Raw genomic sequence first — 14,756 nt, 5'->3', positions numbered from 1 at the left:
CCAAAGCCCCTGGGGCAAGTTACTTAATAATCACAATGCTAATGTTAAGTTATTGGATCTCTCCTATTTTCATAGCAATTATTTGATACAAAAATATGGGTTCATTATTGTTTCATTTACTGTCATTCAAAAACTTGAACTAAGCATCTTATTCCATGATTGAAAGTCTGGGAATGTCTGTATTTTACCAATGCATTTTATACAATTTAGTCTTGTGTGACTAACTTTGCTCTCATATTTCATCTCATAATTGCTGTCCTAAAAATATCTCTGTGGGTTGGGTATGTGGTGTTCTGATCTTTGTAGAACTTGCAGTGAGTTTCCCATGCAAATAATTTTTATTGTTACATACTTGCATGACTGAAATTTCACTGTTGGTTGTATATGTTTTAGAATGCAATACTTTGTTGTGTGTTCAACGCTCATTGCATTTGTTCATTTAAATAAATTGTCTTTCTTGTACTGAGAAAGATCTAAAACAACTCTCTTGTTTTGTCACTTCATACCACTGGGCATCGGTGTCACCACAAACAAGCAAAAAAAAAATACTTTTAAAAAATTGATAAGCATATATTTGCCATACACTTTAAATAGAACATTCCAAAATGATAATTTTACACTTATTTTACAAGAGTATTTACAGGATGACAAAGGATGATGATACTACTACACGCGAAACAAATGGAATTGGTCAGTGTGCCTCAATAGTGAGGTTACGAGATCTAACTATGAGGTCTGGATCACAAATGCTTGGAACATGCAATACTTGGACACGATTAATACTCCAATGTGACACACTTGGTCTTGAGATATTCGTTGAGAGCTTCCTCACCTGAAAGCAGAAGAAACACCCCACATTAGTCTCGGACAGCTCTGCACGGCCTCTCCTCAGCCTGGAATTCCACTCCGTTGCCCTTTCCATACCCAGGTCTTTGCCAAAGCCGGACTGCTTGAAGCCTCCGAAGGGCGCCGCCACGTCGGTCTTGTTGTAGGTGTTGATGAACACGGTGCCGGCCTCGATCTTGTCGGCGAAGGCCATGGCCCGGTTGATGTCGCGCGTGAACACCCCCGACGCCAGGCCGAACTCGGTGTTGTTGGCTCTCTTGATGACCGCGTCCAAGTCACTGCGGCAATTGGGTAATGGCAATACATTGATTTACTTTCATACCACCCGCACCCGCGGGGACAGTATAGGCATTTATTGCTAAGGTACTTACTTGCCGCTAAACCGGGAGATGATCATGATGGGTCCAAACGACTCCTCCTTGGCGACGTACATGCTGTCCTCGACGTCGGTGAGGACGGTGGGCTCGAAGAAGAGCCCCGGCCTCTCGAGCCGCTTGCCGCCGTAGCGCAGCTTGGCCCCCTCCTTGACACCGCGGTTCACGAAGTCGATGAGCTTGTCCAGGTGCGCCTTGTGGTTCTGGGGGCCGTGGCTCGTACCGCGGTTCAGTGGGTCCCCGATCACCTGCAGCAGGTAGCAGTGCAGTAGCACGCCAACAAGTCCGCGCCGCACGCGCTACTCAGAACACTCGACACTCACCATCTTCTTGGTCTCCTCGATGACCCTCTCCACGAACTTGTCGTGGATGGTGTCCTGGACGAAGAGGCGCCCCGCCGCGATGCAGTTCTCACCCTTGTTGAAGAACACGCCGCTCATGGCCTGGAAACAAAGCATCGTCTTGACTCTTCTTTGAGTAGAAGTAGAAGGACTAGTACACTGGAGCGAACACTCACGTTCCGCACGGCGCGGTCCATGTCGCAGTCGTCGAAGATGACGAGGGGGGACTTGCCGCCCAGCTCCAGGGACACCTTCTTGAGGTTCGAGTCGGCGCAGGACCGCATGATGGTCTGGCCGATCTCGGTGCTGCCCGTGAAGCCCAGCTTCCGCACCAAGGGGTGGTTGGCGATGGCGTTGCCCGCCTCCGAACCTGGCCGCGGCAGGAAGCGTCCCGGAACGTTAACACAAACGGCGAAACCGGCCGGCCACAGGCACAGCCCGACCCGAGAGACTCACCTGAGCCGGGCACGATGTTGATGACGCCCGGGGGGATGCCGGCCTTGACGGACAGCTCGGCGAACTTGAGCGCCGTCAGCGGGGACACCTGGGCCGGCTTCATGACGACCGTGTTGCCGGCGGCCAGGCAGGCGGCCATCTTCCAGGACAGCATCATGAGGGGGTAGTTCCAGGGCGTGACCAGGCCGCACACACTGCGGGCAGAAACAGGGTCATGTTCACCTCCTTGCAGAGCCGGCGCGGCACGCAGCAGCACAGGGGGCCAAAAGACGGGCGGAGGCGGCCTAAAGCCCGGACGGTTTTTGAGCTCCAGAGTCGCTAAATGGGACTCGAACCGACCGTGTGACCCCACCAATGGATTGCTCTCCGAAAGAGGAATCCACTGGTGGGGTCGCACGCTCGGTTCGAGTCCCGTTTAGCGACTCTGGAGCTCAAAACGCGTCTAGAATTTTGGCCGCCCCCTCCGGTCTTCTGGCCCACTGTGCGCAGCCGACGGACGGGGCGGAGACCTACCCGATGGGCTCCTTCTTGGTGAAGGTGAGGTTGCGGTTGGGGCGCGCGTGGCTGATGGGCACGGTGCGGCCGCTGATCTTGTCGCACCAGCCCGCGAAGTACCGCCACGCCTCGATGGACATACCGACGTGGGTCTTGAGGGCGAGCGTGTACACGGCGCCCGAGTCGATGGACTCGATGGTGGCCAGCTCCTGCTTGTGCTGCTCCATGAGGTCGGCCAGGCGGAACAGCAGCCTGCCGCGGTCGCGGGCGCTCATCTTGGACCACTCGCCCTCGTCGAAGGCGCGCTTGGCGGCGCGGACGGCGCGGTCCACGTCGCCCACCGTGGCGCGTTGCACCTGCGGGCCAGAGTCGGCGCTCAGCACTCAGAGAGGGAAGTCAGGCCCCCACACTTTGCGCAGTCTCTTAGGGATGATTGGGCCGGAGAAACGGCAAGTTTGGGTTTAGCGCCCGGCGAGTAGGCAACGCAGCGGTGTCGAGGCGTTGCCTACCCGTCAGGCGCTCGGGCGGGAGCGCGGCGCGGGGCGGGGCGGGGCGGCCGCGCGGTGCACTGAACTCACCTTGCAGATGACGGTCTCGTCCGCGGGGTTGACGGTGTCGATCGTGCGTCCGCCCTCGGCGTCCACGAACTGGCCGTCGATGAACAGCTGGCGGGGGAACTTAAGCTCCATGTTGTTGGCGGTCATGACCACGGCGTCGTACTGCACGTCCTGCGACGCGGCGCCACCGCGCGCCTTGAGCACTACGGTCTGGCAGAACTCGAAGAAGGTCGTGGCCATGAACACGTCCTCGTTCTGCAGCTCCAGGTTGAAGCGGTCCTTGACCTCCTCCACGAGCCTGACCACGTCCATGGACTGGGCGCCGGACGCGAAGAAGTCCGTGTCGTCGTCGATGTCGATGCGTAGGATGGCCTCCCAGACGCCGCGCACCACGGGCACCATCTCCTTCTCCTCGGCGGTCATCTCGATGGCGGCCTTCTTCTCGACCGCCTTGCCGTACCTGCGCAAACACACAGTCAGACTCGGCACTCGTGTCGGCCGCCAAATCATTGCGGCGAACCGCGCCCCGCGCCCGGCTAAGCCCCGGACAAACACGAGGCATACGCACGGCAAGTCGGCCGTCCCGTTCGTTTCGTTCACCTGTTTGCCGGCATCATGCGACCGTTGACGTGGAGCCGCTCCACGTTGAGCTTGACGCCGTCAGCGCCCTGCAGCAGCAGTCCGCCCGCGTGCACCAGCCCGGGCGCCGCCATGCCCTCCACGCTCACGGGCATCACGTCGTCCTCGGGCACCGCGCCGGCCCACAGCGACGACCCGAACAGCTTCACCTCCTCGCCGTTGAGCACCGCCAGGGCGCCGGGGGAGCTGTCCAGGCCGCGGATGAAGTCGTGGATCCGCTTGGCGGGCTGGTCCCACTTGACCTGCAACACATCGTCGCCACTGCATTCAGGGCCTTCGGGGTGCGGTAAGGACACAGAGGGGAAGTTCGACGCGGCCGGGACCAACTCGGCAGTCGCAGGCGTCAGGCTGTGCTCACCAGGGTCACCTCCTTCTTCTTGAGGGCGGGGTCGTACGACGCGCCCTCCTCGGGCTGCTCGATGGCGGGGGCCGTGCCGTCGGCCACCATGTTGACGGCCTCCGCCATGCCGCGGATGCCCTCGGGGTACATGAACTTGTTGTACAGCGAGTCCAGGGTGTCGTTGGGCTCCACGGGGCACCGGCGCTGCAGCAGGATGGGGCCGGTGTCGAGGCCGTCGTCGGCCCAGAACACGCTGAAGCCGGCCTCCGTGTCGCCCTCGATGAGCGTCCTGCGGGGCCGCCGCCGTTGTGCGTCAGACCGTTGGGTCAGTGATTCAGTCGTGGGGGTGAGATGAGGCGCCACGGCCAAGACTTTCTAGAAGGGGGAGTCTGCCACCCTCAAAGTAAGAGCATCTTCCGTGTTGGCGTAGTCCCGCCTGCGTCACGCGTCAAGGACTCGGTCAAGGACTGCCAACCAGGCGGCAGGGTGGCTAAGGACACCCGGGACAGGACGCTCCAGGGCCCGCCCTTTGGATTCCTTGCAAAGTCGCAGCCCCCCGATCGCGGTGGGAATCGCGAGAATGCAAGGAGTCCGTTTTCTGGCCGATAACGCGACAGAAAAACACGGCATGATGGGGCGAGTCTCGCCCGACGTGATGAGTGATATTCCGCACGTCGGTGTCATCTCTCTTCGTCTCTCTCGCACTCGCTGGGTGTCCCGTACGGCCCGTAGGGGTGCGAGAGAGACGGGGCGACGCGGCGCCGTTCGGAAAGAGCCTGGTGGTGGGCGTGACCGTTACGTCAGCCGCCATAACGCGGCCGCGTGGCTCGGTCGGCTCGGTGTCGCGGTGGTGGCGCGGTGGCGTTGCGGTCAGCGAGCCGACGGCGAGGGGCGAGGCAGGCGCGACGGAGATGCAGCCGCTCCATGATTTGATAAGGCGGGCACATGTCGCGTCTCGCTCGCGCCGCTCGCGCCGCCGCACAGTGGGCCAGGAAGCCTGTTTAGGCGGACATAATTCCATTTTTTCAACTCTCGAATCTTTAAGTTTTTTTTCGTGATAACTCTTCCCAATACTCCAAGGAACCAGGATTGGACGGAATTTCAACACAGGGACACGTTTTAGCCAACATACAGGTGGTCAAACACGCACCAAACGATTTGCGCTACTTTGGTGCAGTAAATATGCATGATTTCAAACGCAAAAAACACTTATTAATTTTTGTCCAGCATACTTTTTATTGACACCACGTGAAAGGGCGTTTCTTTACGAAAATTTACATACATTTACATTTGACTTTGGACGATTTTTGTGGTGTCCAGCTTTATTTTTACTACACTTTGACAAAATTGTCAAAATTAAATCTTTGCAGAGGCGGCACTTTTTTGTTTAACGTTGTTTAACGGCTTCCTTCAGTCCTTGCGGAAGCCAACATGCCAAGGAACAAAACCCAAAATAATTTAGCTGCACCTACTTGCACCTTTGAGTTGTAGGGTCTCCTAAACATCGCCGAAAATGCGAAAAACAGCCCCGCGCAGCGCAACGCTTCCCGACGCAACGGAGGCGCCGCTGCATAGTAGTTGCTTGTAATGATTAGAGTTGTGCATGTCAGAGTTTGTCTTCAACGCGAGTATGCTTGTTTAGGTTTTTGCGTTGTTTAATTCATGAAAACGTAGAAAAGGTGTCAGACCATGTCTTGGCGTAACAGGTCCCTTTCTATCAGATGATGTCAAATTTCACACTGGGGGTCTGATATTGTCTAAAACGGATTCCTCGCCCCTCAAAACCCCCCGACTACGAAGTTACACGCCAAAATAACGATTGGTACGGCCTAGGAGAATTATGTCCGCCTAAACCGGCTTCGTGGCCCACTGTGCGCCGGCCGGCCCCGCGGGTGCGACAGAGACAGAGACACCTTGGATGCGCGCCGGCCGCTCCGCGCTCCGCTTACGCGAACGCCCCGGCAGGGAGCGGCGACCGCGCGTAGACACCCAATTGATAAAGCGAAAGTGTCGCCGCGGGTCGCGAACGAATCTAGAGGGTGCGAGAGAGAGGGGGGCGGGCAGACTGATACCACTCATTCCGAACAGTACTGTCCTCGCTCTCTGCCTCGCTCGCGCTCAAGGAGAGTTCCGTGGCGATGCGAGAGAGACAGAGGCTCCGCTCGGAACGAGGCTGCTGGTCTGAGGACAAGTTGCCGGGCGAGCCGCCGCCATGCCGCCGTCGCGCGGGCTGCCCAGGGCTGCTTGGCCAAAGCGGCCGCTTCCGGACACGGGCCGCCAAGGCGCGCGGCGCGCGGCACAGTTTCAGATAGCTGCGTCGGAACGGCGCTCCGTCGCTCTGTCTCTCTCGCACTATACGGGCTCCTCACCAGCTAATGGAGCTGACGCCCCTGTGCCGCGGCAGTATGGACGGGTGGTAGCAGATGCTCTTGTGCTTGGGGTAGTTGATGACCTCCATGGGGATGAACTGCGTGCAGAAGGGCAGCACGTTCAGGTCCGCGTCCACGCTCTGGTACTGCTCCAGCACCTCCGGGATGACGGCCCCCTGCTTCCGCCAGGACTTGATTTTGAACACCGGGGTGCCGTCGGCGGCGGCCACGCTCGCTGCAATCGAGAACATGCCAGTCATTGACGACGAGGAAGACGAAACCGAGTGCAAGTTCGACGACGCGGCAGCTCGATTTCGCACAGCACCCTCGTCTCCGCGATCGTCTCTCTCGCACCTCTACGCGACGCCTCGGGAGCGCGAGAGAAACAGAGCGCCGAGGGCTGCGCGGGCTGCGCGCCACCACGGCCAGCACCGGGCACTCACCTGCGAGGTCCTCCCTGTTGCCGTTGTCCGGGACTGTGAACACGCCCACCACCTTGTGGCCATCCTTCTTGATGAGCTTGTACACCTCGGCGGCGAAGGCGCTCTGGCCGATGATGGCGACCCGGAGCTTCTGGCCCTTGGCCACGCCCTGCAACACAGCGGGGATGTTGGCCGAAATTCCCTCCAGGATTGCCAACCTCGTCCTGACTACCAAAGGAGGCGTCCAATGTACCAGAGCATTTTGAAAAATCCAAGTTTATTTTTAGAGTTATGGAGGCCGAGACCGGTGCGGCGACGTCGGCGACGTCTATGAAGGAAGCACACACGAGGTGAAAGTAAGAGTGCCCAGTCCCCCTTCCCCCTCCCTTTCGAGCCGCCTGGCCGCCTGGTGCAGTGGGATGCACTTCCCATTACGTGGCTTTGCACGCTTTTGCACCAGGCTGCAACACCAGACCAGGTTTAACCAGGTGGAGCCGGAGGAAGAGGGCGGGCTTTGTTTACAAACAAGGGTCGAAATGAAAGGATGCGAACCAGCGCGAAACGCGCAACGAATTTGCAGAGGGAAGTCCTGTAAGCCAGGAGGAAGGCCGGCCGGCCCGACCACAGAGAGGTTGCGTGTGTCCGGACGGTGTCGGGCCGGGCCGGTCAAGCCAAAGACACCCGACGACGAGCCGGCGTGGCCGGCGGGACGTCGACGAGCACTTTGAGGAACTCTGCTCTACGCTGCCGAGCGCGCTGTTTCTCACAGGTGTCGGCTCTCCCGACAGCACCAGTGCGGTACTCACGTTGGAAGCCACGACCATGTTGGAGGAGAGTGGCGTCTGTCGTCGCACCGCTGCCGCTTGCCGCTGTCGCGAGGGTCTTGGACTGTCCGACACTGGCTCGACCGGGCTCGACCGGCTGGGCTGGGGCACGCGGTGCTGCGATGCTGCGATGCTTACACGCAGGGCGAGGTGGGGCGGGACGGCGGCCCGCAGGACCTGCGCGTAGTCACTTGCTGGCTATCGGCAGCGTGGGGGCGGGACGGGCGGGAGGGGAAGCAGGTCCCCGTTGTCCACGTCGTTGTCGTTGTCGAGGCGGCCCGGTTCGGCCGGAGGAACATGAGCGTCTGGACGTGCTCTCGGGGCGCGCATCGCTTTATACGCTATCTCCTTCTGGCGTCACTCGAGAAAGGTGCTGGTGCCGGCGGAGGGTGGCGTGGGCGACCGGGCCGGCGGGGGCGGGTAGTGACGATTGCCCCCGTTTGATCGCCGTGCTCGCGGCTTCTTATCAGGTCGGACCCAGCCCTTGTTTTTGGCCGAGCCGATGATGGCAATGCCAAAGCGGCCGGGCTGACTTTCACTTCACCCTTCGCCTTGCCTTTCACCCATTTCGCCCGCGCACTACGCGCCACGCGCCGCCCTCGTGGTCCGCAGCGTCCGCGTGTTGCTGGTGCTGCCGCTGCTCTTTAGCCACGCCGCGCCACACTGCGCTATCAGGGAAGTCCCAAGTGGGGGCCACCGCCAGTGTACTGCAGTGTACCGGCACCCACACCACCACACCCGGCATGACGGGATGGACACGCGCTGTCGGTTCACCATTTCAACTCACACAGGGCCCATCGCATTCCTGCTGTATTTCTTTTCCGGTCCAGTGGCCCCTCTCCCTCTCCCCACCCCCCGAAGCGCAAACAGCTGATTTCCCCCCACCCCTCCCCCAAGAGTGCCCCCCCTCCCCCCGTCCCCGTCCGTCTTCGAGACAAAGCAGACTGGCGCCGATATGTGCGCTCTAGTTTATTTCAAGTTTTAATTTATTTTCGAAAAATGTCAGCCGAAGAGACACGTAACTTCAGATCGTCGTACTACGAAAAAGTGGGATTTCGAAGCGTGGAAGAGAAAAAATCAATAGAAATTCTGTTAAAAGAAAAGCCCTTAGACATATCAAAGTTAAAACAGTTCAGCTTACGTTTCACCGTCCCTCAGATGTACAGAAATCTCATGTGGAAATTACTTCTCGGTACGTATTGTAGCGTTATGTTGATTTTCTGATCGGTAAACAACCTTGTTTTGAGTTGCTCGTTTTTAGGTTAGGTTTTCGTTTGTGTGCTGCTGTCCAGTGCCATTGAAACATAATGTAGAAAAAATAAAAGTTGAAGGAAACACAAATTTTTCACACTGTGCAGTAAAGTCCAGCGAATGGAAAACAGATGTAATCACGGCATGTCAAGCTGATTTTCTATGATTAATTGCCAGATAAAAATCACCCCTAACTCTGTAGCGGGGGAGTATCTTTCCTATCAGAATAAAGCTGCAGCATTTATGTATCTTTTTTTTTTAAATCTAAAAAAAAAAGTGTAGTTTAACTTAGTTTACATCACAATAATTTATTTGGAGCTCTCAAGAATATGTTCAGAAAGCTTATGAGGTATATCATAAAGTATTTTGCGAAAGAGTCTACATCTGTCTCCTTTTGCATTTCCAGGTGTTATATCACCACATGTAGAGAGCCATTCTTTCATCATGGACCAAAGGACTCAAGAATATAATGACCTGTTGGAGGCCCTGAAGTCAATGAGGATAGTCACAAGTGACTTGCCTAAGCATCACATATTTTTAATCATGTGGCTTCTGCAAACTGGCAACCTTAAACTCGATTGGAAATCTCAGGTGAGGTAATTCATGGTCATCATGTTGTTGTTGTTTTTTTTTTGTAGTTTCCTAGAAGTATTCGAAGATGTGTTTAGTTTAAGTGTGGTGCTCACAGCTTTGAACGCTGCTGACAGATGGAACGGACAGTGTGATGATAAGATAGGGACTCTTGTGGGAAGGGGGACACCTCCCAAACCAGATATAACTGGCTTATTTTGTAAGGGTCATGATCTTCTGATCTTTGGTGAACTTTTGGAGCCTCTGCCCACAAACTGGTATTTACCAGTTTGCTTGGCAGGGGTCATGAACTCACCGATAGGGAAGAGAGAGATGCACATGCCCTAGCAGGAAAGGCGATGTTATGTTTAGAACTTTCTTCTTATTCATATTTTTTGTTTGTCTTTCAGCTAGAAGACCCTCCTTACCAAAACCTTCTCTTAATTTCATCAGCTTTACTTAACATGTTTGACAATGATGTTGACATTTTCTGGATATCTAAGGGGTTTTTCCAATATGTTGCTAAATTCTATGCCTGTGTCAACATACTTGTAGAAACAACATTGAAAAGTCTTGAAAGGGAAGACCAAGAATTGCACAGGTAACTTTGTAATATCATACATGCAAATTTTCCATTTTACAACAGCTGTAAAAAACTTTTTGTTTGTTTGTTAAGTCACCTGAAGAAAGTTCAAGCTTTAAAATCAATTCCATTTACAACATGGTACTGCTCCTGCTTTGCTGGCCTCTTGAAGGACCCTGCTCTAGCTAAGTGAGAACAACAGCTGCATTTAAGTGGTCTATCAAAATTTGCATAAGGGAGATTTTAGCATTTTAAAAATATCAATCTAATTATCATTGCAGAATTTGGGACAAGCTGGTTGGCGGATCATGTAAAATCCTGGTATTTGTTGCAATTCGAGTTCTTACGACTATGAGAAGAAGGTTGATTCTCCTCGATTCATCAGATGCTGTAGTGGACAGTCTGTGTGACGTAAGTTGTACTTTCCTCTTCAGTTCACAAATGACTGAAAATACTTAAGAGGACAGGATGACTTGACATTAATTTGCAGATTTCAGAAGAGACGGCAGAAATGATTGCCAATAAAGCAATCGAGCAGTGGCAACAGTCAGGCAGTCCATTGACTCCGGCATCACACCCAGATGGATTAAAACCACATGCTGCCAATCAGCGGCTAAAAGGCTTTGCAACCTTGTATTCATGAACTGAGGAATGTCTGAGTTTAAACCTTATTTTTTTTAGTGTTAATTGTTAGTATCTACCTTTTGTTTCTAAATCAGATCTAAGCTACATCACCCGTCTTTACTTAGATGTTTCTTACAATGTACATACTTGTAGAGGGAGAGAGAAAATGAAAGGCTTTTAAAATTTGTGAATTTAATAAAATTATATACAGATATTATAACTGTACAAATCATTGCTGTACATTGTTACACAAAATGATAAAAAGACAACAGCTGATGTCAATCATAAAATGTCACTGAGTTACACTGATCAAATACACATTTTAAAGTTAGCTCTGAGTGAGCACAATTGAAATTCTAATACTTTGAGAGATCAAACATAAACACCATTTATACATTTTAAAATTAGCTCTGAGTGAGCACAATTGAAATTCTAATACAGTACTTTGAGAAAGCAAACATGAACATCATTTATACATTTTAAAATAAGCTCTGAGTGAGCACAATTGAAATTCTAATACTGTGATTAAGCAAACATGAACAGAGAGAAACATGACATTATTTGGTGGACTTCGAAGATGAAGAAGGTTGGCTGAGAGATGATTTAACCTGGCGTTTAGAATCTATTTTCACAGTCGAAACTCTAGCAGCAAACCTTAAGGCATTTAAAGTTTCACTCTGGCAGTCTTCAAATGGAGCAATATTGACCATCATAAGGGTTTTTGAATTTCCTTTCAAACTGGGCATGAGCAGATGCGTCAGTTTGGAGTCACGGAATGGAATATGCTCTGCCTGTAACAAAAATAATAAAAAGAAATAACAAAATAAACAAATGAAAATGTTTTGAAAATCCTTTAAATGTTGCCTGCAAGTCTGTTTACCTTCTCAGCCAGCTTCAAAACCACAAGACTTAATGTTTGAAGGGACCTATTAATATTGAGAGTCTCTGCTTTGCGATCAGCCTGGTTTTCACTGCGGTATTTTTCCGAACCCGCCAAATCAATTAAATTTAAATTACCTGAAAAGAAATTTATGATTCAGTTGCAAATGTTTTGAATGCAGACAATATTTTCAATAAACAGTCAAACAATATATTTACCCTGGATTGTCAGGTTTTGAGCCTCATTGAAGCCTTCCAATTTGATCTGGGTGATGGAATGAGATCTGGAGGACTCATTGTTCATAATAGTTGAAGCGGTAAACCGTCTCCTTTGAGCTTTGTCTAACAGATCCTGAAGCTGTTTTTCAGAATCAACTTCAACAACCTTCAGAGATAGGAATAATTAGTTAAGTAGCATTACAGAAAAGAAATTCATGATGAATTCAAATACTTACTTTTAAATTGGAAACATAAATTTTTTCTGAAACATTGTCAACCATTTTGACCTCATAAGTCAAACCAGAGTTTGGATTCAATAGATCATGAATATTTTCATTATAAATTTCCAAAAAACTGCATTTTACAGTGAACTTCCAGCCCTGTCCACAAAAAATTAAAGAGCGTTATAGATATTTTAACTTGTCATGGAAAGTGGTAAAAAAATTTTAAAACTTACAAGTTGGTTTTGATCTTTTATAGCTTGATAGATGGTTTTAATAGATCTTGGTATCATACCTTCAGAATTAGAATCAGAACCTCCTTGCATGGTGTAGGTTTTACCAGAACCTGTCTGACCATACGCAAACACACAGACGTTGTGTCCGTCAAGTGCACTCTACACACAAAAAGAGAAATAGCAGTTGATTAGTGAAAATTGTGTAACAGCTACACAGATGCTTCTATCATCCAAATCCTTTTACCTGCACCAGAGCACTGAGTTCATCATAGATGTCCTGCTGGCTACTCTGAGGGGTATAAACTTTATCATAGGTGAAAGGTTGGTTTTTGGCTGGTTGTGTTTTACCTTTCTCTGAAAAAAAAAAAAAAACAATATAAAATTATATTATACATTACATAAGTATTCAGTGATGACTTCTGGAAGAAGAAAAATAACACTGCAGGTACTAACCAGTTGTTTTTACCTCAAGAGTAGCCTCATTTGGGAAATTAAAAGTCAATAAAGCTTTCTCTGATTCAGAGTTGAGTGGAGGCCTTACGCGGCAAAACACTCTTATGTTTCCCTGCAACAGATCGGCCACAATCACAAACCCATTCAAACACAACACTTGTAGATATCTAAAACAATTTATTTTTCACAAGATTCTTTACCTTTAAATCTAAAATAGTATTTAACATAACTCGTTTGGCCTGCTGCTCATTGAATAATTGCAGCACTCTTTCTCGGTCCCTGGCTTCAGCCCTCTCTTGACAAACTCTAAGCTCTGTAGACAATGCTGCATAGGATTGTTTCAACTGCTCCAACTCGGAATTCAATGATGCCACCTGATTTTTTAACTTCGATTCAGATTCCATAACAACATGGTATTCAGATTTTATATTACTAAAATCAAGCTGTAAAAGACAAAAGTAAAATTAAGTTAAAAAATTTCATCAAAATAGTCGGATGCAAGGTATTGCAGGCCTCTTACACTCAAAGATTGATGTTCTTTTCTAATTTTATCCAACTCAGCAAGGGCTTGCTCAGCCTCATCTTTCCACTTCTTTTCAGACAAAGTAACTATATCCAGTTGGGATTTGGTATCAGTAAGTTTAGCCTGTCACAAACAAATCAAAAGTAACATAAAAATAGGGAAGAACACACCAACGTATGAAAGCTAGATATCATCACCAGCCACTTACTTCCAGAGATTCACATTGTTCTCTTGAATCTACCAACAACTGTTGTGTGGTCACTGCTTCAGCAGCAGCAGTTGTTAAATAATCATTTTCTTCACTTAATTTTGAGATCTTTGCATTAGCGTGCTCTAATCTAGATTTGATATCCCAAGGTGCAGGTTTGCCTCCTGAAACAAAAGAGGAAAGACAAAGAGGATAAAAACAGACGAGAAAATAAGAAAAATAAATGGCAAATGAAAGAAACAGCCAAGACATATATTGATACAACTTACGTTTTGCGGGAGCAACAGGTACAGGAACCTTTTTATCAGTCTCTGAGGAAATCATGAAAGAAATTTGTCAAGATACTTAATTTAAAGGCAGCAGAATATTTAAATGAAGTCAACAGAATTGATCACTTACGTTGTTTATTGGAATCAACAAGGGGTCTTTTCTTATCAGGGCCAGGTTGTCCTGTAGTGGCTGGTCTCTTGCGATTGGCAGCAGCAGTCGATGCAGGAGCAACCCTGGATGAAGCGGTAGCGACTGCTTTTCTGAGCAGCGAATTCTGAGCTGTGCCTGTTCCTCGCAGACCAGGTTTCTGAGCAACTCCAACCCTTGTCAGATCTGGAGCACTGAGGGACTGACGAGTAACTGCAAGACACAACCAATGAATAATTAATGAAACCGGCGACTCAAAACCAAGGGAATAGAAGCAAACACAACTCACCACGACTAGAAGCCAAGTTAGATGTAGAACTCGCAGCAACCCTGGAAGTCTGGGAAGCAGCGGCAGTCTTGGGACGAGGAATTCCAGCACCAGCCCCACCTCCAAAGCGAGGTTGAGGCAGACGAGAACCGCCAGGTTGAGGGAGGCGAGAACCACCAGCCACTCCGCCAGGCCTGGCTGCAGCTTCAGACATCTTCCTGAGAGGATCAAAGAGTAGTGAAGTGGGAGGTTAGCCCACAACAAGCAGAAACAGCAGTCACTCACAACAAGAAACAAGATGCGATGCTAAGCTGAGGGGGCGGAACCTACGGAAACTTACCTTGATCGCACAGGACGGTGATACAACAAGAAAAGAGATCGCAAGAGAGAGCACGAGACTTCACTTCAGGCTTCCAAACAGTAACACTTCCAAGCTGAGAACAGAGACAGAATCGAGGTCCAAACAAACACTCCGACTCAAGCCGACCGTTTGAAAACATCAAAAAACCGTTACCAAAACTACCAACGTCATGATCAAAAATAAATCCTAGACAAGCAGGTTTGTTTGATATCACCTTAATAAAGCTGCTTCAAGTTCTTCACAGACACAAAATTCCCTTAACAGACATTTTTAAAAATTT

General features: G+C 50.5%; 3 protein-coding genes across 3 annotated transcripts; 1 reads left to right on the top strand and 2 right to left on the bottom strand.

Annotated features, from left to right (window-relative positions):
- Positions 1-546: 546 nt before the first annotated feature.
- On the bottom strand, positions 547-7,928 carry LOC117651508 (cytosolic 10-formyltetrahydrofolate dehydrogenase). Its single transcript, XM_034395562.1, has 13 exons — positions 7,646-7,928; positions 6,861-7,008; positions 6,418-6,652; positions 4,067-4,337; positions 3,670-3,950; positions 3,091-3,529; positions 2,531-2,868; positions 2,018-2,211; positions 1,738-1,931; positions 1,544-1,663; positions 1,218-1,468; positions 925-1,124; positions 547-832 (listed from the first exon to the last, which is right to left on the bottom strand). Exons 1-13 carry the CDS (start codon positions 7,661-7,663, stop codon positions 777-779), a joined length of 2,745 nt encoding a protein of 914 aa, XP_034251453.1. The 5' UTR covers positions 7,664-7,928; the 3' UTR covers positions 547-776.
- Positions 7,929-8,559: 631 nt separating this feature from the next.
- Positions 8,560-10,905, top strand: LOC117651512 (TBC1 domain family member 7). Its single transcript, XM_034395569.1, has 6 exons — positions 8,560-8,855; positions 9,321-9,505; positions 9,895-10,085; positions 10,161-10,256; positions 10,349-10,478; positions 10,558-10,905. Exons 1-6 carry the CDS (start codon positions 8,663-8,665, stop codon positions 10,708-10,710), a joined length of 948 nt encoding a protein of 315 aa, XP_034251460.1. The 5' UTR covers positions 8,560-8,662; the 3' UTR covers positions 10,711-10,905.
- On the bottom strand, positions 10,867-14,632 carry LOC117651509 (protein claret segregational). Its single transcript, XM_034395563.1, has 14 exons — positions 14,456-14,632; positions 14,137-14,333; positions 13,830-14,060; positions 13,700-13,741; positions 13,431-13,594; positions 13,220-13,345; positions 12,900-13,142; positions 12,700-12,811; positions 12,491-12,600; positions 12,247-12,405; positions 12,026-12,169; positions 11,790-11,955; positions 11,572-11,708; positions 10,867-11,482 (listed from the first exon to the last, which is right to left on the bottom strand). Exons 2-14 carry the CDS (start codon positions 14,327-14,329, stop codon positions 11,249-11,251), a joined length of 2,061 nt encoding a protein of 686 aa, XP_034251454.1. The 5' UTR covers positions 14,330-14,333; positions 14,456-14,632; the 3' UTR covers positions 10,867-11,248.
- Between the last annotated feature and the right edge of the window lie 124 nt (positions 14,633-14,756).

Source organism: Thrips palmi, unplaced genomic scaffold, assembly GCF_012932325.1.
Source record: "Thrips palmi isolate BJ-2018 unplaced genomic scaffold, TpBJ-2018v1 HiC_scaffold_6, whole genome shotgun sequence".
Taxonomy (NCBI): domain Eukaryota; kingdom Metazoa; phylum Arthropoda; class Insecta; order Thysanoptera; family Thripidae; genus Thrips; species Thrips palmi.
Note: the sequence above shows the minus strand (reverse complement) of the source record. Positions and strands in the feature narration are given on the sequence as shown.

Coding starts and splice junctions, on each gene's coding strand:
- LOC117651512 (XM_034395569.1), top strand. CDS start 8,663: ATGTCAGCCGAAGAGACACGTAACTTCAGATCGTCGTACTACGAAAAA. Junction 10,086..10,160: donor GAAGACCAAGAATTGCACAG/GTAACTTTGTAA, acceptor TTGTTTGTTAAG/TCACCTGAAGAAAGTTCAAG. Junction 10,479..10,557: donor TAGTGGACAGTCTGTGTGAC/GTAAGTTGTACT, acceptor ATTAATTTGCAG/ATTTCAGAAGAGACGGCAGA.
- LOC117651509 (XM_034395563.1), bottom strand. CDS start 14,329: ATGTCTGAAGCTGCAGCCAGGCCTGGCGGAGTGGCTGGTGGTTCTCGC. Junction 12,812..12,899: donor ATACTATTTTAGATTTAAAG/GTAAAGAATCTT, acceptor GATCTGTTGCAG/GGAAACATAAGAGTGTTTTG. Junction 12,601..12,699: donor TCTTGAGGTAAAAACAACTG/GTTAGTACCTGC, acceptor TTTTTTTTTCAG/AGAAAGGTAAAACACAACCA.
- LOC117651508 (XM_034395562.1), bottom strand. Junction 3,530..3,669: donor CGCATGATGCCGGCAAACAG/GTGAACGAAACG, acceptor GTGTTTGCGCAG/GTACGGCAAGGCGGTCGAGA. Junction 1,469..1,543: donor TCGAGGAGACCAAGAAGATG/GTGAGTGTCGAG, acceptor TACCTGCTGCAG/GTGATCGGGGACCCACTGAA.